We start from the raw sequence: 21,331 nt of genomic DNA, 5'->3' as shown, positions 1-21,331 counted from the left end.
AATAAGACTGAGCAAGCAGACTGCAGTTCTTTATCTGGGAAAAAGACTGTGGAGTGAGCTGGCAGAATTCTTTGAGATTTTGAAAGGGTTTGCTGGAAGTAGGATGTGGAACTCACCATCACAGGGACTGGTTGGGGTCAATAACATAGAAATGTCTAAAGGAGAGGTGGTTAGGAAAATGAGAGAGTAAGGAATGGAAGGCTATGTTGATTGAATCACATCATCGTTACAGACAAAAGGAGGCTATTGGGCCCATTGTATCTGCTTCAGCTCTCTGAATGAGTGCTTCGTCTCCTGCCTGCTCCCTGTATGTTGTTCCTTCTCAGATAACAGTATTATTCTCTTTAGAATGTTTTGGTTGAACATGCCTCCACCAAACCCAGGCAGCTCAATCCAGATGCTAATTACTTGTTTGAAAAGGTTTCTCCTCCAGTCATTTTTGCTTATTTTATGAATTACTTACGAATCACAATTTGTGGCCTCTTGTTCTCATTCCCATTCATGAGTGGAAACACTTTCTCCATACTTCCTCTGTCTCGGTCTTTCAAGATCTTGAAAACCTCCAACAGGTCTTTGTTCAACTTTCTCCAAGGAAAACAGTCGCATCCTCTTTGTTCTATCTTAATAACTGAAATTTGCCATCCCTAAACCATTCATCTAAATCTCTTTTGCACTGTCTCCAAGGTTGTCACAAACTTCTTAATGTGCAGTGCCCAGCACTGGTGATGATAGTCCAACTAAGACCAAACTACAGAGTGGGCTGACATGAAGAAGAGTGTAAAAGGAGCAGAAATCCTGGCATGCAGGAATTGGGCTGAATGGTCTGTTACTGCCTGTCAAACTCTGCCACCTAATGTGATAGCGGGCAACTTGTGTTGAACTTGGGAAAAGACCCAGCTGCACAGTTATAAATACAACCTTCCAAACTTGGCTTGCATCTAGAGGGATGATCTTAAGCTGCACAATGAAGTTTTTGTTTATGTTAAGTGGCTGCTAGTGTTTCTGTCGCCTTTGGTGAACAGGTTTCTCATCCGCAAACACCCTTAAGATTCACTGAGAATTGCAGACTAAAGTCCTTACTTTTAGATTCCTGTATCACCCTTAATGTTGAACCATCTATGGAATTGATTGCATTCATAATCTTGCAGTCTGTATGTTAGTTTGTACTAAGTCCTATTCACTTGTCACCTTTCTGCGTACAGTGACTAGAAGTATCTTCCAGTCCAGCAACACCTTAAATTTAAAATTTCTAACCTAGTGATCAAACATCACTTCATTCTTCAATAGCTGTACAACCATCTCTAACCCAACAAGCCTCTAAGATCTTGGCTCTTTTCCAATTCTGTTTTCTGGAGTATCCCTGAATTCCTTTGCACCACTGTTGGCAGCTATGCCTTCAGCCGTAGGTCTCAATGTCTGAAAATCCCTGAATACAACATCCCTGTAGCACACTCTGTTAGATCTAATGTTTTCCAATGAGGATTCAAGTTGCAGGGTGGTATCAGGTAACCTTTCATGCAGTTTTATTTTCAGTATAGCTTCATTTCTCCAGAGCAATAAGGCACACAGAATGAGTTGATTTATACAGTTTAAAATTAAAGCACACATGCCCCTACTTTGTATACTATTGGTCAGCAGTACTGAGTCATGCCTTTGTAATTGAATCCTGATCGAGGTGTACAAGGTAATGAGAGGCATTGATAGAGTCGACAGCCAGAGACTTTTCCCCAGGGCAGGATTGACTGCTACGAGGGGTCACAGTTTTAAGGTGTTAGGAGGAAGATATAGAGGAGACGTCAGATGGAGGTTCTTCACCCAGAGAGTTGTGAGCACGTGGAATAGTTTGCCAGTGGTAGTCGTGGAAGTGGATTCATTAGTGACATTTAAGCAACTGCTGGACATGCACATGGACGGCAGTGAATTGAGGGGAATGTAGGTTAGGTTATTTTATTTTTGGATTTGGATTATTCCATGGCACAACATCGTGGGCCGAAGGGCTTGTACTGTGCTGTACTTTTCTATGTTCTATGTTCTGTTTTGTGCCACCCAGTCATTGGCAGACCTAACACTCTTCTTTTTAAAGATGCATCTAGACCTCTGATCTACATGGAAGGTGTTGATCTGATAAGGGAGAAGCTGAACTCAACCCAGGTTACATCTCTCCAAGACTGCCCTGGAGTCTCTGTGCATATAGTCATAGAGGTTTACAGCACCAAAAGGGGCCATTCAGCACATCATATCCACGCTGGTCATCAAATTCCTACCTACGCTAATCCCATTTTCAGCACGTGGTCTGAAGCCACATGTTCTATGTGCTTCGAGTGATCTTTTAAATGCTTCTTATATGTTGTATTGGTTCCAGCCTATGCCACCCTTCCATGCCTTGAGTTTCACATACACATCACCCCCAGGTGAAAAAGAATTAACTTTAAATTCTCTCTAAACCTCCTGTCCAGACCTCAAATCTATGTCCCCTTGTAATGGATCCCTCTAACAAAGGGAAAAGTTGATTGCTAGTGATTGTATTTATGCCCTTCCTAACGTTGTATATCACAGCTTTCTCTGCTCTGTTGATTAATTAATTAAATAGATTAATTTTCAGGACACTGCTACAAACTAAACTGAGAAAGAAAAATTAAAACAGAAATTGCTGGAGAAACTGAGCAGGTCTGGCAGCATCTGTGAAGACAGCAGAGCAAATGTTTTGAGCCCTTCTTCAGCACTGAATAGGGAAAAAATATGTTGGTAATAAATAAAAACTGTCTTTTATAAAAGCACTCTTTAAAAATTAGGTTATTTACAACAGATACATTGGATGCAGGGGTAGGAGAAAAGCAGTTTAATTAACAACCCACATTCAGGGAGGTGATGGTCGAGTGGTATAGTACTGGAATGTTAATCCAGAGACCCAGATTATCTTCTGGGGACCTAAAATTAAGAAACTGATGATTGTCAGAAAAAAACTGTCTGGTTTACTAATGTTCTTTGGGAAAAGAAACTGGTATCTTTGCCTGGTCTGGCCTAAACATGACTCCAAACCCACAGCAATGTGGTTGACTCTGAACTGCCCCCCTGGGAAGTTAGGGAGGGCAATAAATGCTGGCCTAATCAACAATGTCAGCATCCAGTGAATGAATTAAAAAAAACACTTTTGAGAGTGGGTGTGGGGTGGTGGTACTCTATTATTTCCCACATTAGTGGTGGGAAAGTTTTAAGTGTCAGACGGCAGAGTAAAGAGGGGCTGAGCCCAAGTCTTGGCTGCTTGTGTTGGTTTCTTTTCTTTGTTTGCTTTGTTTTTTTTGTTTTATTCTTTGCTCTTTGTTGTGTTTTTTTTTTGCCTCCAGCAGTAGTGATAGCGCTATCACGAGCCAAACATGGCTGTACCTCAGCCCAGCATCTCCTGGAGGAGTGAGGAACAGATCACAGGCTGACCTCCCTGGCCTGGACTTGCACAGTAGGCTGAAGCTCGAGGTCCTGAGCTAGACCAGATCTCCCTGCATGGCTGGCTTGTTCTGTGATAGGGTTATGGTTAGGGTTATGTGGTGCTCTCATCCCTATGTGGAGGTCTACTGTGTCTTCAGCATCCATGTATTCCAGTGGACTGGCAAGCGCCCTAGTCCAAGGGTGGTGGTCTTGGTCCAGTATTGTGCTCCTCTACTGCACAGGCTTCCAGCCCAGTATCCGGTGTCCCAGCATGGCAATCTCTACCTAGCTACATCTTCAGAGTATTCTATTGTTCCTAATTCAACTTTTCCAGAGCCTAGGAGCTGTTAAATGATCTGTGATGAACTTTGTCTCATTTGTACTTCTAAAAAAAAATTATTTATGATTTTTGTCATTGATGTAGGTGCTTTGGAAGGGTGACATAAAACGTTTCACTGTATTTTTCATGTAAAAGACCACATGGCAATAAATTTCTGTTCTATTCTAGTCAGAATTAGGAGGTCATGTAAAAACCCTTCAAGGAAATGGACCAATGGGAGTCTCAAAATCAGACAGAAACAGAGCGAAATTAGAATGTTTTGTAAATCTGCAACAGGAGAGTGTGTTGTGTTGCAAGATATTACAATGATGAGGAAAAGTTGGTTTCCACTCAGACAGAATAAATAAAAAAATTACTGGAGAGCAATTTCAATCCTCTATTTTTAAAAATTGTCTGTTTATTTTGTTCCCAATTTAACCCCCTCCCTCAAATTCCTTCTCCTGACAATATCAACTCATACTAGGGAACGGTAAGGCTCCACATGTACCTTATCCATTTTACAAGTTCAAGGTGACCATTAAAATCATTGAAAACTCTTGAAGTTGACTCTTTGCATCATGATTTGATGCTGGTGTTATCTGGGTTGAACTGCTGCTTGACCTCTTGTCAGGTTTGGTCGTTCAGTTTCAAGGATGACAATTTAATTGAGGTCAGATACTTGAAACCTAACTAGTCCAACTACACATAAACTTGAGTTCACTTAAAATTCATCTAAGTCTAACATGCACCAAGTCCTGTTCATCTATCACTCTGTTCTCACTGATGTATCTTGGCTCCTGATCAGCTATGTTTTCAAATTCCTCCCTGGCCTTGCCAACCTCTCTATCTCTGAGATCTCACCTAGTTCTCCTCTAAGTCTAACTTCTTGAGAGTCTTCAATTTCAATCTCTCTCTTGTTGATGACTGCACCTGTAACTGGATGAGTTCTGTGTCTCCAGAATTTCTTCCTGCACCTCTCTGTTATAAAATATTCCTTAAACCCAACCTATTTGACCTAGCTTTTGTTCAGTCGACCTCATCATGTTGTGTGACTTAGTGTTGAATTTTGTTTGATAAACAACAAAAAAACATGCATTAATATGATATACAAATGTCAAAAATGGCAGGTCTTGTAGCATCAGTGAACAGAAAACAGAGGTAATGGGAACTGCAGATGCTGGAGTATCCAAGATTATAAAATGTGAGGCTGGATGAACACAGCAGGCCCAGCAGCATCTCAGGAGCACAAAAGCTGACGTTTCGGGCCTAGACCCTTCATCAGAGAGGGGGATGGGGTGAGGGTTCTGGAATAAATAGGGAGAGAGGGGGAGGCGGACCAAAGATGGAGAAAAGAAGATAGGTGGAGAGGAGAGTATAGGTGGGGAGGTGGGGGGGGGGATAGGTCAGTCCAGGGAAGACTGGCAGGTCAAGGAGGTGGGATGAGGTTAGTAGGTAGGAGATGGAGGTGCGGCTTGGGGTGGGAGGAGGGGATGGGTGAGAGGAAGAACAGGTTAGGGAGGCAGAGACAGGTTGGACTGGTTTTGGGATGCAGTGGGTGGAGGGGAAGAGCTGGGCTGGTTGTGTGGTGCAGTGGGGGGATGGGATGAACTGGGCTGGTTTAGGGATGCGGTGGGGGAAGGGGAGATTTTGAAGCTGGTGAAGTCCACATTGATGCCATTGGGCTGCAGGGTTCCCAAGCGGAATATGAGTTGCTGTTCCTGCAACCTTCGGGTGGCATCATTGTGGCACTGCAGGAGGCCCATGATGGACATGTCATCTAAAGAATGGGAGGGGGAGTGGAAATGGTTTGCGATTGGGAGGTGTAGTTGTTTATTGCGAACCGAGCGGAGGTGTTCTGCAAAGTGGTCCCCGCTAGGTTTCCCCAATGTAGAGGAAGCCACACCGGGTACACTGGATGCAGTATACCACATTGGCAGATGTGCAGGTGAACGTCTGCTTAATATGGAAAGTCATCTTGGGGCCTGGGATAGGGGTGAGGGAGGAGGTGTGGGGGCAAGTGTAGCATTTCCTGCGGTTGCAGGGGAAGGTGCCGGGTGTCGTGGGGTTGGAGGGCAGTGTGGAGTGAACAAGGGAGTCACGGAGAGAGTGGTCTCTCCGGAAAGCAGGCAAGGGTGGGGATGGAAAAATGTCTTGGGTGGTGGGGTCGGATTGTAGATGGCGGAAGTGTCGGCAGATGATGCATTGTATCCGGAGGTTGGTGGGGTGGTGTGTGAGAACAAGGGGGATCCTCTTTGGGCGGTTGTGGCGGGGGCGGGGTGTGAGGGATGTGTTGCGGGAAATGCGGGAGACGCAGTCAAGGGCGTTCTCGACCACTGTGGGGGTAAGTTGCGGTCCTTGAAGAACTTGGACATCTGGGATGTGCGGGAGTGGAATGCCTCATCGTGGGAGCAGGTGTGGCGGAGGCGGAGGAATTGGGAATAGGGGATGGAATTTTTGCAGGAGGGTGGGTGGGAGGAGGTGTATTCTAGGTAGCTGTGGGAGTCAGTGGGCTTGAAATGGACATCAGTTACAAGCTGGTTGCCTGAGATGGAGACTGAGAGGTCCAGGAAGGTGAGGGATGTGCTGGAGATGGCCCAGGTGAACTGAAGGTTGGGGTGGAAGGTGTTGGTGAAGTGGATGAACTGTTCGAGCTCCTCTGGGGAGCAAGAGGTGGCACCGATACAGTCATCAATGTAACGGAGGAAGAGGTGGGGTTTGGGGCCTGTGTAGGTGCGGAAGAGGGACTGTTCCACGTAACCTACAAAGAGGCAGGCATAGCTGGGGCCCATGTGGGTTCCCATGGCCACCCACTTTGTCTGTAGGAAGTGGGAGGAATCGAAAGAGAAGTTGTTGAGGGTGAGGACGAGTTTGGCTAGGCGGATGAGGGTGTCGGTGGAGAGGGACTGGTCGGGCCTGCGGGACAGGAAGAAGCGGAGGGCCTTGAGGCCATCTGCATGCAGAATACAGGTGTATAGGGACTGGACGTCCATGGTGAAAATGAGGTGTTGGGGACCAGGGAATTGGAAGTCCTGGAGGAGGTGGAGGGCGTGGGTGGTGTCACGGACGTAGGTAGGGAGTTCCTGGACCAAAGGGGAGAAAATGGAGTCCAGATAGGTGGAGATGAGACAATGGGTTGACCAGGGCAGGCAGGTTTGTGGATTTTGGGAAGGAGATAGATACGCGCCGTGCAGGGTTGGGGAACAATGAGGTTGGAGGCTGTGGGTGGGAGGTCCCCTGAGGTGATGAGGTCATGAATGGTGTTGGATATGATGGTTTGGTGCTCGGGTGTGGGGTCATGATCGAGGGGGCGGTAGGAGGTGGTGTGGGAGAGTTGGTGTTTGGCCTCGGCGATGTAGAGGTCAGTGCGCCATACTACCACTGCGCCACCCTTGTCTGCGGGTTTGATGGTGAGGTTGGGGTTGGAGCAGAGGGCTGCCCATTCTGCGGGGGAGAGGTTGGAGTGGGTGAGGGGTGGAGAGGTTGAGGCAGAAAACAGAAAACAGAGTTAACATTTTGAGTCCAATGACCCTTCTTCAGAACTGGATGTGGATTGATTCGAAGTTACCTCACTGAGATGGAGGCTCTTAATACATTGAAGTATTTTTCAGCTTTAATTATATCAGCCAAGCTTGTTACTGTGACAAAAGACCAGTTGAAGTGCATAAATGTTATAAAATAGTTAGCATTGAATTAATAGTCTGATGGAGGTGCATATATTACTGAGATGTGTCTTCTTCATTTGTTTCTAAGAATTCAAAACTTGCAGCATCAACCTCATCCTCTACTTTATTCTAAATAAAGTATCACATGTGTATATGTTCATATTTTTCAAACATTGTAGCCCAACATTTTCAGGTTTCTCTCTTTAATAGATTTCCTGAGCTAAACCATATTATCACTTCTCTCAGATCCTTTTAAACTACGCTTGTTCAAGCTATTGGCTGTCCTCTTTCTTCAGTGAAGGTAGTTTATAACTGTAAACAAGTGCAAACGTCAGTTGTTTTTGTGAGCCATTGTGCCAGTGGCACAAAGTAAAAAATGGTATTCTGTAGATTACCAAGATAATAAAATGTGAGGCTGGATGAACACAGCAGGCCAAGCAGCATCTCAGGAGCACAAAAGCTGACGTTTCGGGCCTAGACCCTTCATCAGAGAGGGGGATGGGGAGAGGGAGCTGGAATAAACCCTGCAGCCATATGGTATCAATGTGGACTTCACCAGTTTCAAAATCTCCCCTTCCCCCACTGCATCCCTAAACCAGCCCAGTGCATCCCCTCCCCCCACTGCACCACACAACCAGCCCAGCTCTTCCCCCCCACCCACTGCATCCCAAAACCAGTCCAACCTGTCTCTGCCTCCCTAACCAGTTCTTCCTCTCACCCATCCCTTCCTCCCACCCCCAGCCGCACCCCCAGCTACCTACTAACCTCATCCCACCTCCTTGACCTGTCCGTCTTCCCTGGACTGACCTATCCCCTCCCTACCTCCCCACCTACACCCTCTCCACCTATCTTCTTTACTCTCCATCTTCGGTCCGCCTCCCCCTCTCTCCCTATTTATTCCAGTTCCCTCCCCCCATCCCCCTCTCTGATGAAGGGTCTAGGCCTGAAACGTCAGCTTTTGTGCTCCTGAGATGCTGCTTGGCCTGCTGTGTTCATCCAGCCTCACATTTTATTATCTTGGAATTCTCCAGCATCTGCAGTTCCCATTATCTCAGAGAATGTCGCATGAGCCGCGACTCACGCGAGGATTGCTGGGTAGTGTAGTTCATTCGGTGTTTAAAAACTCAATTTCCCCGAAGGCTAAGGAGGCAACGTCAAAGGCAATACCAAGACCGGCGGGGGTGTTGGCAGGAAGTTTAGTTTCTGTTTATTTGAGGAAATCCATCTCACTGAATCTGAACGCGGTTCGAGTCTGTATAACTATTTTTACAGTTTTATAGGAAAGAAGCAAGATGGGGTGGGTGTGGTGATTAGGGTGGGTGATCTACGTCAGTTGCCCACTGCTCACCTACACTTATTGCGTGCTGGTGGATTGCTCGCGGCCGCCATGCGGCGCGTGCTGCTGGCCGTTAGCGGGAGTGTGGCGGCGGTTAAACTGCCAGAGCTGGCGGCTGGAATCGGCGGCTTGCCCGAGGTGAGTCCTTCCTCATTGCTGCGGGGGCCGCTGGCGTCCACACTGCCTGCACACACATGAGCCCTCACCGCGTACACAAACACATTTCCTTCCCAGTCTCCTCCCGGAGGCGGATACCCTCAAAACTGAGATCAGTGATAATGGGAACTGCAGGTGCTGGAGAATCCGAGGTAGCAAACTGTAGAGCTGGATGAACACAGCAGGACAAGCAGCATCTCAGGAGCACAAAAGCTGACGTTTCGGGCCTAGACCCTTCATCAGAGAGGGGGATGGGGAGAGGGTTCTGCAATAAATAGGGAGAGAGGGGGAGGCGGACCGAAGATGGAGAGAAGAAGATAGGTGGAGAGGAGAGTGTAGGTGGGGAGGTAGGGAGGGGATAGGTCAGTCCAGGGGGTGCGATGAGGTTAGTAGGTGGGAAATGGAGGTGCGGCTTGAGGTGGAAGGAGGGGACAGGTGAGAGGAAGAACAGGTTAGGGAGGTGGGGATGAACTGGGCTGGTTTAGGGATGCGGTGGGGGAAGGGGAGATTTTGAAACTGGTGAAGTCCACATTGATACCATTAGGCTGCAGGGTTCCCAAGCGGAATATGAGATGCTGTTCCTGCAACCTTCGGGTGGCATCATTGTGGCACTGCAGGAGGCCCATTCCTTAGACGAAACATCCACAATCTGACCCCACCGTCCAAGACATTTTTTCCATTCCCACCCTTGTCTGCCTTCTGGAGAGATCACTCTCTTTGTGACTCCTTTGATCGCTCCACACTCCCCTCCAACCCCACCACACCCGGCACCTTCCCCTGCAACCGCAGGAAGTGCTACACTTGCCCCCACACCTCCTCCCTCACCCCTATCCCAGGCCCCAAGATGACTTTCCATATTAAGCAGATGTTCACCTGCACATCTGCCAATGTGGTATATTGTATCTGCTGTACCCGGTGTGGCTACCTCTACACTGGGGAAACCAAGCGGAAGCTTGGGGTCTGCTTTGCAGAACACCTCCGCTCGGTTCGCAATAAACAATTGCACCTCCCAGTTGCAAACCATTTTAACTCCCACTCCCATTCCTTAGACAACATGTCCATCACGGGCCTCCTGCAGTGCCACAATGATGCCACCTGAAGATTGCAGGAACAGCAACTCATATTCCACTTGGGAACTCTGCAGCCCAATGGTATCAATGTGGACTTCACAAGCTTCAAAATCTCCCCCTCCCCCCACTGCATCACCAAACCAGCCCAGCTCGTCCCCGCCTCCCTAACCTGTTCTTCCTCTCACCTATCCCCTCCTCGCACCTCCATTTCCCACCTACCATCCTCATCCCGCCTCCTTGAGCTGTCCGTCCTCCCCGGACTGACCTATCCCCTCTCCACCTATACCCTCCTCTCCACCAATCTTCTCCTCTATCCATCTTCAGTCCGCCTCCCCTTCTCTCCCTATTTATTTCAGAACCCTCTCCCCATCCCCTCTCTGATGAAGGGTCTAGGCCTGAAACGTCAGCTTTTGTGCTCCTGAGATGCTGCTTTGCCTGCTGTGTTCATCCAGCTACATACTTTATTACCCTCAAAATTGGCCCTTACAGTGCGGTGAAAACCGGAAGAAAATTGCGGATGCTGTAAATCAGGAACCAAAACCGAAGTTGCTGGAAAAGCTCAGCAGGTCTGGCAGTATCTGTGGAGGAAATAATCAGAGTTAACGTTTCGTGTCACACTGGGAACAGTTCTGAGGAAGGGTCACCGGACCCGAAACATTAACTCTGATTTTCTCTTCACTGATGCTGCCAGATCTGCTAAGCTTTTCCAGCAACTTCTGTGATTGTTCCTGATTTACAGCATCCCCAGTTCTTTCGGTTATTATTTAGTATTTAACTCACTGCCACATCTCTTCTAGGCATGCCCACCTTGAAGAAGTTCTGCTCCTCTCACCGACAAGATTGCCATTCCAATCTAACTTCTTGCCCACCGACATTAATTTCACTGTCACTCCTGGTGTCTGACCGTGCATTTGCTAAAGTGCGTTTCCACGGCCCCATCACATTCCTCAGTGTCTGCCTCAGCTCAGACTCGCCCCACATGGATTCCAACTGACGTTCCATCCCTCATGTTTTGAATCCTCCCAGGATCACAGATATCTCTGTAGATGTTCAACATTCCATGGACAACTGCTCTCGCCGCATCCTGAGATGCACGCTCTGTGCCATGCGTTGCCAACGTGCACACTCTCCACCTTTCTCTCCAACAACATCGCATTGCACTGGCTCAGGGCTACACCGCTCTGCACTTCCACTTCATCCCCCGGCTCATTTGTCGTGCTAACGATAAGCTAATTTCCTTTTCCTTTCAGGCATTGAGGCCCACCAGATGCAACAGCTCAGAGATACCCATGGCCCTCTGGAACCTTCCTCTCCTCCCCTCCCCTCTGACTCCATACTCCCTCCCAACCCCACCTCTTGTCGGGGATTCACCATCTCTCTTAACCTTCCATTTTCCGATGCTGAACATTCTGCACTCAGCAAAGGCCTCAGCTTTATTCCTGTGTGTACTCACCTTAATGAATTTCGGGCATGACGTGACGTCAAGCTCTTTTGCCACTGTCGTTGCCTCTGTGCCCGTTTCTTTGGACGAAAGTCTTTTCCCTGTCCCGCAGACCCCTTTGCCCAGTTCCAACACTCTCCCTCCACCTGGACCCCTCCCTCTGGTCTTTTACCTACACTGGATCTGTTCATTGAGAACTGTCAGTGATATTAGTCGCCTCAATTTCTCTGCTCCCCCCCCCCCAACTCCAACCTATCACCCTCCAAATTGACTACACTCATTCCCCGTTCTAGTCCTATTCTAGCCCCCCACCCACAACTCTTTCTCCGCTATATCGATGATATCATTGGTGCTGCTTCCCCCTCTTGACCAGAATTAGAAAAGTTCATCAATTTCGCTTGCAATATTTCCATCCTGTCCTCACTTTCACCTGGCCTATCTCTGACTCCTCCCTTCCCTTCCTCGATATCTGTCTCCATTTGTGGGGATAGACTGGCTACTAATATCCACTATAAACTCACTGACTCCCACAGGTACCTGGACTATACATCCTCACGCCTCGCTTCCTGTAATGATTCCAACCCATTCTATCCGTTCCACCATCTCCGTCGCATATGTTCAGATAAGACCGACTTCAACAAGGGAGCCTCCAAATTCTTCCTCAACGGAGGATTCCCTAGCACCATTGTCGACAGAGCTCTCAACTAGGCCCAACCCATCTCCTGCTCTTCTGCCCTCACCCCTTCTCTTCCATCCTGCAATAGTAATAGGGTTCCTTTTGTCCTTACCTACCATCCCACCAACATCTGCATCCAAAAGATCATCAGATGCCATTTCCACCATCCCCAGCAAGATGCCACCACCAGACATGTATTCCCCTCCCCTCCCTTGTCTGCATTCCGCAGGGACTGTTCCCTCTGGGACGCACTAGTCCATTCTTCCTTAATGCCCCCTCTCCCCCACAGCACCACAGCTTACCCTGCAACCAGTGAAGGTGCAAAAAGTGCCCATTTACCTTCCCCCTCCCCAGCATCCAAGGGCCCAAACATACCTTTGAAGTGAAGCAGCACTTCACCTGCGCTTCCCAGAATCTTAAAAAAAAAATCCAGTTTTGAGGAAGGGTCACCAGACACGAAACGTTAACTCTGATTTTATTTTTTTCTTCGCAGATGCTGCCAAACCTGCCGAGGGTTTTCCAGCACCTTCTGTTTTTGTTCCCTGTAGTGCACTGTCGGAGGGTCAGCTCTGAAGCAGCACCATGCTGTCGGAGCATCAGTGCTGAGCCTGCACTGCATTTTTATATTGTTTCCTAAAAACTTACCAAATGTAGGTTACGATATTGACCCTTGCCCATTCTGTCCCCCAGATTTAAGTGTAGTCACTTTCCTAATGTAGAGGAATATGTCATAAAAACCAAAGGAACTGTGAATGCTGTAAATCAAGAACAAAAACCAAGTTGTGGAAAGGCTCAGCAGGTCTGGCTGTATCTGTGAAGAGAAAATCAGAGTTAACATTTTGGGTCCGGTAACCCTTCCTCAGTACCCTGTTTGAGGAATATGGCACTGTTTTTGTCAACAGATGCTGCCAGACCTGCCGTGTTTCTGCAGCACTGTTAGTTTCAGATTTGCCTGCAGTTGTTGTTTATCTTCAGATCAGAAATTTGTCTTAATTTCAGTCAATATATCTTTGTGACTGGCAGTTTTTTTTTAGGAATGACAGTGGTGCAGTGGTAGTATCACTAGACTAATAATCCACAGGGCTTGGTTGATACTGTAGAGACATGGCTTCAAATTCCACCACAGGAGATGGTAGAATTTAGATTCATAGCTAGCCTCTGCAATATCCTAGCAAGTCCCTCAGTTCAGCAGCAGCCAGGAGCTTTTCTTACCAGTGATCATTCCCAATCCATGAAAGTATTTTTAAAAAACTTACAGCTGGATGCAAAAATCAGTCGATGCAGTTTTAAGGCAATTCAAAGAGTTCTCCTTGATATCAAGGCCAGTATTTATCCCTCAACCAACATGCCTGAAAAGAGATTTCCTGGTCACTTGTGCATTGCTGCTCCTAAAAGTATACTTTGCACCAATTATCATATCTCCTATGTAACAGTGTCTATACTTCAAAACGGACTTCATCGCCTATAAAGCACTTTGGAATGTCCTGAGATTGTCCAGTCCCTATTAAAAATACACGGTTTTCATTTTCATTGTTTAGAGGTAAAAGTAATGAGTATTGTCAATGGTGGTGCGTACGTTGCTGTATGTTGCAAGGATTATGTCAAAGGTCTGTGTTAACCTGGAACTTGAAAAATGGATTGAAGCCCTGTAAGGGAGGGTGATAGTGACTGTTTCATGATGTGTTATTTTGTCTCTTGATGTTACTGAGCTAGGATAACCAGCGGTGAGGTGCAGGAAGACTGGAGTTGGCTAACATTGTGCCACCATTTAAGAAAGGGAAATCCAGGGAGCTATAGACCAGTGAGCCTGACATCGGTGATGGGCAAGCTGTTGGAGGAAATCCTAAGGGACAGGATTTGCCTGTATTGGGAAAGGCAAGGACTTATTAGGGGGATAGTCAACATGGTTTTGTGTTTGGGAAATCATGTCTCACTAACTTGATTGAATTTTTTGAAGAAGTAACAGAGAGGATTGATGAGGTGGATGTGATCTGTATCGACTTCAGTAAGGCATTCAGCAAGGTTCCTCATGATAGACTGGCGAGCAAGGTTATATCACATGGAACACAACTAGCTATTTGGATACAGGACTGGCTCAAAGGTGTAAGGCAGAGGACGGTGGTGAATGGTTGCTTTTTCAGACTGGAGGCTTGTGACCCTGAGTATACCACGAGGATCAGTGCTAGGTCCACTGCTTTTTGTTTTGCTTCCGTTCCTTTTTGAACATGGTAAGTCAGTTAGTATGGTTAGTAAGTTGTAGATGACACCAATAGGTGTACCGGACAGCGAAGAAGGTTATCTCAGAGTATGATGAGATCTTGCTCAGTTGGGCCAATGGGCTGAGGAGTGGCAGATGGAGTTTAATTTCGATAAATGTGAGGTGCTGCATTTTGGAGAGACAAATCAGGCCAGGACTTATACACTTAATGGTAGGCTTCTGGGAAGTGTTGCTAAACAAAGACCTTGGAGTGCAGGTGCATAGTTCCTTGAATATGGAGTTACAGGTAGATAGGGTAGTGAAGAAGGTGTTTAGTATGCCTGCCTTTATTGGTGAATGCATTGATTATAGGAGTTGGGAGATCATGTTGCAGCTGTACAGGACATGGATTTAGTAACTTTTGGAGTATTGCGTGCAGTTCTTGTCTGCCTTCTATAGGAACGATGTTATGAAACTGGAAAGGATTCAGAAAAGATTTACGATGATGTTGCATGGGGTTGGAGGGCTTGAACAATAGGGAGGCTGAATAAGCTGGGGCTATTTTCTCTGGAGTATTGGAGGCTGAAAGATGACCTTTAGAGGTTTATAACGTCATGAGGGGCATGGATAGGGAAAGTAGGCAAGTTTTTTTTCCTAGTTTGAGGGAGTCCAAAACCAGAGGCCATAGGTTTCGGTGAGAGGGGAAGGCTATAAAAGGAACCTAAGGGGCAAGTTTTTCATTCAGAGGGTGGTGTGTGTCTGGAATGAGCTGCCAGAGAAAGTAGGGGAGGCTGGTACAACTACACCACTTAAAATACATCTGGATGGGTATATGAATCGGAAGGGTTTAGAGGGACATGGGTCAAATGGGACTAGTTTATATGGGATGTCGGTTAAGCATGGACGAGTTGGACCGAGGGGTCTGTTTCTGTATATCTCTATGACCTCATAACTGGGCTAGCTGTGTAGTTGTCTGCTTTGTTGAATCTTCATCCTGGAAATAAGCACTAGATGGTGCTATATACAAATAAATGATAGACAGAAATGATGTGAATCGAAGGTAATTTTCTTCCTCAACATTGGTTCCAATTCTGCCATCTTGACCAGTCCTAATTTTCCATGCTGTACAGATGATTGCCATTGCCCTGCCGTTCATAGTCTATACTATTTGCTCTGCAATTCCCTCCTTAAAACCTTTTTATCTTTCTTTTCACTGCCTGAGAATGTAATGGAGCAGACCGAGCCATCTCAAAATATTCAGAAGATAGTCTCGACCTTAATGTTCTTATTTTACAGGTAACTGTAAGATGTTGCATTTTAGATGCAATTCAATTCATCAAACTTCAGATTTAAAGCAAAACACACTTTATTCAAACACTATAGTTAAATACAACAAAAGAAAGATGGAATTAGAAGAACTCGATTGGAAAACTCAACAGAATAATAGACACAATAACTGTTACGAGTTAACTGTTCCAATACAGTAACATCCTATAAACACACCCTTGGCAAAAGGCAAATTCAGAAAACAGATTTTTTCATGTGCAACGTGGCCAGGAGGAAAAATAACATTGAGAAAATTTTGAGAGAGTGGCAGCTAGGAGACATTTACTGCAGCTTCCAACCCTGCTGAGACCCTGCTGCTACTGGAAAACTTTAAAAAATCTAAACTGAAAATCCTGGTCCTGTGAGAGTTTGATTACACCCGTTCAGGCTGCTTCTATTGTTACAACTTAAAAATAAATACCAAGGCTGGCCTTACAATCTGTTTGCTGTAATAGACTGTTCATTACTTCTGCCTTTAAACCTCTCCTGAAGAACAAAACCAGGCAAAAATACACCCCTTCAAGCCACAGTATTATCACACTACCTTTTGACCAATTGTTGCAAAATCTCCTTGTAGCTAAGTATCCAATCTTATTTTATGATACATTGAATAAGATTTTCTACATTACGGTGCTACTTCAATATAAGTTGATACTTTTCTTAAAAACACAGTTGGACTAAGCAACGTTTCTTGTTGGCATTTCCAAAGTATCAAACTGATTCTCTTAGCTTTGACACAAGCCCTTAAAATAAAATCACACATCCTGTAGTCTCTCAAGGCACTTAGTCTTACTGTGGGTCCTTAAGTACCCTGTATGGGAATTCTCTGACTTCCAAGCAAGAAAATGAGACCAGATACATTCAAAGTGGATGGGTTTTGGCTCTCCTGCCCATCCTCTCATGGTGATTTTAATTTAACAGCAAAGCTGACAAATGATTTTGAAGCCTCTGCCAGTTCAATCTGTTCTGAGCTGGTGGCTATTTCTCCCTGTTTTTCCTCAAGTTGTGAGAGGACTCACTTTTGCTGAGCTTCAATGTAACACTACCAACGTCAGTGGACAGTTTGTCAAATAGTTTGTTAAATTTGTTCACGTATGCCTTCCTACAGTCAAACATTTTCATTTACACATCCTAAGATGCCAAGAATTTTAAAATCTTAGTATTTCCTGATTTTAGGGAGTTAGGTGTTAAACTAAAAAGTCGGACCTCGAAGGTAGTAACCTCAGGATTGCTACCAGTGCCACGTGCTAGTCAGAGTAGGAATGGCAAGATAGCTAAGATAAATACACGGGTTGAACGACGGTGCAAGAGGGAGGGTTTCAAATTCCTGGGACATTGGAACCTGCTCTAGGGGAGGTGGGACCACTACAAATAGGATGGTCTGCACCTGAGCAGGACTGGAACCAGTGCTCTGGGAGAGTGTTTGCTCGTGCTGTTAGGGAGGGTTTAAAATAATATGGCTGGGGGATGGGAACTAATGCAGGAAGTTGGAGGGAAGTAAGTGGGAATAGAAACAAAAGACAATCAAGGGATAATTGAAAGTTGAAGGCAGAGAAACCAAAGAAAAAATCAAATGACAATGAATGTGAAAAAAAGACCCTGCAGACACTGTGTGTCAGTACGAGGACCAGTTGTAATAATGTGGATGAATTAACTGTGCAGTTATTAATGGGGTCAGTGATGTAATTGGGATCTAGGAGACCTGGCTCCTGTGTGACCAAGAATGGGAACTCAATGTGCAGAGTTATTCAGTTTTCAGCAAAGATAGACAGAAAGGAAAGGGAGATAGGGTAATGTTTCTTGTTAAGGAGGAGGTTAACACAATAATGAGGGAGGACACTAGCCTGGACGATGTGGAATCTGTATGGATGGAGATGCGGAACATCAAAGAGAGAAAGATGTTAATGGGAGTTGTATACAGACCACCAAACAGTAGTTGTGCAGTTGGGGATTGATCAACAGGAAATTAGAGATGCATACAGTAAGGGTACAGCAGTTGTTATGGGTGACATCAAGCTACGTATTGATTGGACTAACCAAACTGGTAGCAGTGCGATGGAGCAGGATTTTTTGGAATGTATGAGGGATAGTTACCTCAACCAATATATCAAGGAACTGACTAAGAGCAAGCCATGTTAGGCTGGGCATTGTGCCATGAGAGAGGATTAATTAGCAACATTGTGGTAGAAGATCCTTCGGGGAAAAGTAACCATAATATGGTAGAATTCTTCATTAAGATGGAGAGTGACACAATTAAATCTGAAACTAGGCTCCTGAACTTAAAGAAAGCTAACTTTGAATGTTTGAGACTTGCATTGGCTAGGATAACCCCGCCAAGGATACTTAAGGGGTTGACGGTGGATAGACAATGGCAGACATTTAAAGAGCACGTAGATGAACTTCAACAATTATACATCCCTATCTGGTGTAAGAGTAAAACAGCTATGGGTAACAAGAGAAATCAGGGATTGTGTTAAAACTAAAGAGCAGCAATATAAATTGGCCAGAAAAGCTGAGGACTGGGAGAAATTTAAAATTCAGCAGAAGAGACAAAGGGTTTAACTAGGAAGGGGAAAAAAAGATAGAAAGTGAGCTTGTAGAAAACATAGAAATTTACTGCAAAAGCTTCTGTAGATATGTAAAGAGAAAAAGACTGATGACATTTTTACAGTTAGAATCAGGTGAATTCATAATGGACAGCAAAGAGATGGCAGACTAGCTGAACAAATACTTTGGATGTGTCTTTAGTAAGGAGGATACAAATAACCTTCAGGAAATGCTAGGGGACAGAGAGTCGAGCACGAAGGAGGAACTGAAGGAAATCCTTATTAGTCAGGAAACGGTATTAGGGAAATTGATGGGATTATTAAAACCCGATAAGTCCCCAGGGCCTGATGCTGTGTATCCCAGAACACTGAAGGAAGTGGCTACAGAAATAGCGGATGCATTAGTGATCGTTTTCCAGCATTCTGTTGACTCTGGAAGAGTTCCAATGGACTGGACAATAGTTAATGTAATCCCAATTTTTAAAAAAATAAGAGAGAGAGAAAATGGGTAATTCACCTGACATAGGTTGTGGGAAAATGCTAAAGTCAATTATTAATGATGTAATAACAGTGCACGTGGAAAGCAATGACAGTCGGTCCTAGTCAGTGTGGATTCACTAAGGGCTTAAGATGCTTAACAAATCTTCTGGAACTTTTTGAGGATATGACCAGTAGAGTGGACTGGGGTGAAACAGTAGATGTTATGTATCTGGACTTTCAAAGGGCTTTTGACAAGGTTCCACTCGAGAAGTTAGTAAGGAAGATTAAAGCGCATGGTATTGGAGGTAATGTATTGATGTGGACAGTGAACTGGTTGGCAGACAGGAAGCAGAAAGTTAGAAGAAATGGGCCCCTTTCAGAGTCACAGGCAGTGATGATTGGGTGCTGCAGAGTTCAGTGCTGAAACCTCATCTGTTCAGAATTTACATTAATGATTTGAATAAAGGTATTCAATGCAAATTCAATCTAAATTTGCAGATGACACTATACTGGCTAGATGTGTCTGCTGTGAGGAGGATGCAGAGAGGCTGCAGGGTGAATTGGACAGACTGGCTGAGTGGGCACATACTTGGCAAATGCAATATAGCATGGATAAATGTGAGGTTATCCACTTTGGTTGCAAAAACAGGAAGGCAGATTATAATCTGAATGGTGGCAGTTTAGGAAAAGGTGAGGTGCAACAAGACCTGCGTGTCATGGTGGAACAGTCGCTGAAGGTTGGCATGCAGGCGGTGAGGAAAGCTAATGGCATGCTGGCCTTCATAGCAAGAGGATTTGAGTATTGGAATAAGGATGTTATGCTGCAGTTATACAGGTTCTTGGTGAGACCGCACCTTGAGTGCAGTGTGCAGTTTTGGCCTCCTGTCTGAGGAAGGACATTCTTTGTATTGAGAGAGTCCAGTGAAGGTTCATTAGACTGATTTATGGGATAACAGGACTGACATATGAGTAAAGACTGATTTCACCTGGGCTTGTTCTTGTTGGAATTAAGAAGAATGAGGGTCGGATCTCACAGAAACATATAAAGTCCTGATGGAACTGGACAGGCTAGATGAGGGAAGAATGTTCCCAATGTTGGTGAAGTCTAGAACTAGGCGTCACAGTCTAAGAATAAGGGATAAGCCTTTCAGGACTGAGGTGAGAAAGAATTTCTTCACTCAGATTTGTGTATTATCTCCCACAGGGAGATGTTGGGGCCAGTTCATTAAATACATTCAAGAGCGAGCTGAACCTGGCCCTTGCAGATAAAGGGATCAAGGGCTATGGAGAGAAAGTGGGAATGGGACACTAAGATTGTGTGGTCAGCCTTGCCCTTTTAAATGGTGGTACAGGCACGAAGGACCGAATGGCTTCCTTCTGCACCTATTTTCTATTTTTCTGTGAATGTCCCCGCACATAGCAGGCAACCCCCTAGCTCCATTTGGGTCTTGTGGTTTGTCCTTATGGTTAAAAATGCTGTTGAAAGTACCTGACCCTAACCATACATTTCCCTTGACAGATAAAGCTTCATTCGCAGTTGGTATGTTGAGCTAACTGAGCATGCCCAGTGGGCCACCCAGCTTACACTGCCCCTTTATTCCTATAGTTTTTGTTAACTTTTATACATCACTGATTAGATTCCAACTGTTCAGTCCTGGGCACTACACTTCAGAATGAATGTCAAACTCTTTAAAAGAGAGTGTGGATTTTATGGAGTAAATCTTGGGAAGAGGGACTTAAATTATGTGGAGTCTATAGAATTTACTCTTCTTGGAGCACAGTAGGATATGCTTATAGGTAGATTTATCTGAGTTGTTAAAAGTCTTGAAATGTTTTGTTCAAATAAGCAAGGAAAAATTATTTCCAGTGTCAGAATGGGCAACAACCAGGAGAGTTTTAAGCAGACAGGCAGTAGGAACCAGAAGGGAGTTAAGAAAATTTATTGTGCTGCAGTATTTATTGTTTATTGTTGTGATCCAGAATGCAGTATTTGAAAAGACAACGGAAGCAGATTCAGTAATGTGTTTCAAAACAGCATTGAATAAATACTTGAAGTGAAACCTTTTGCAGGGCCTTGGAGAAAGGATAGGTGAGTGAGACTCTCCGATAGCTCTTTCAAGGGGCCAAAATTGGCAAACTTGGCCAAATGGCAATCTATGCTTTATGATTTAATGAGGTAAATAGTAATTGAATTTGCAGCATTCACCCTCATCTTTGTTTTATATCCAAATTATTTTTACATCATTACAATACAATTAATCCATTAAATTTTTGCTTGTGGTACACCAAAATGCATGCATAAAGCCTGTTGATATATTTTTTCAACGTTTTTGATTTATTTTTGTAAGCCTTTCACCACTGCAGCTTAAAATAAATACTCAATAGCTGTTGTAAATCAAACCCAGTGTTGTTTTAACCATATCATACCCTAGTGTCTGATGTCATTTTCCTGTCAGGCTTCTTTTTCCATGTTTCATAGATGACCCTACTATTCTTCTCTCTAGACATTAAACAGGACACAGTTCCAGAAAGAAAGGTCCCATTCTGCCACTGGAAGATTAGAAAGACTTGCATTTGGCACATTATTCAGTACCCTGACTTTAAGTAGATAAATGTGACCAACCTTTAACAGCAGCTACCCACGGTTGACCTGATTTTTGACTCCGGGAAGTGTTTGCAAAAAAAGATTCCTCTGCTAT

General features: G+C 45.1%; 1 protein-coding gene across 1 annotated transcript in view; it reads left to right on the top strand.

The window, feature by feature from the left end:
- The first annotated feature begins 8,745 nt into the window (after positions 1-8,745).
- ppcdc (phosphopantothenoylcysteine decarboxylase) overlaps positions 8,746-21,331 on the top strand; it is a 54,978-nt gene continuing 42,392 nt past the window's right edge. The window contains exon 1 of the mRNA XM_048520860.1: positions 8,746-8,878. Coding sequence (XP_048376817.1) covers positions 8,792-8,878 — 87 coding nt within the window. The 5' untranslated portion in view covers positions 8,746-8,791. The remainder of the gene's footprint in view (positions 8,879-21,331) is intronic.

The sequence above is a fragment of the Stegostoma tigrinum genome, chromosome 36, assembly GCF_030684315.1.
Source record: "Stegostoma tigrinum isolate sSteTig4 chromosome 36, sSteTig4.hap1, whole genome shotgun sequence".
Taxonomy (NCBI): Eukaryota; Metazoa; Chordata; class Chondrichthyes; order Orectolobiformes; family Stegostomatidae; genus Stegostoma; species Stegostoma tigrinum.
Note: the sequence above shows the minus strand (reverse complement) of the source record. Positions and strands in the feature narration are given on the sequence as shown.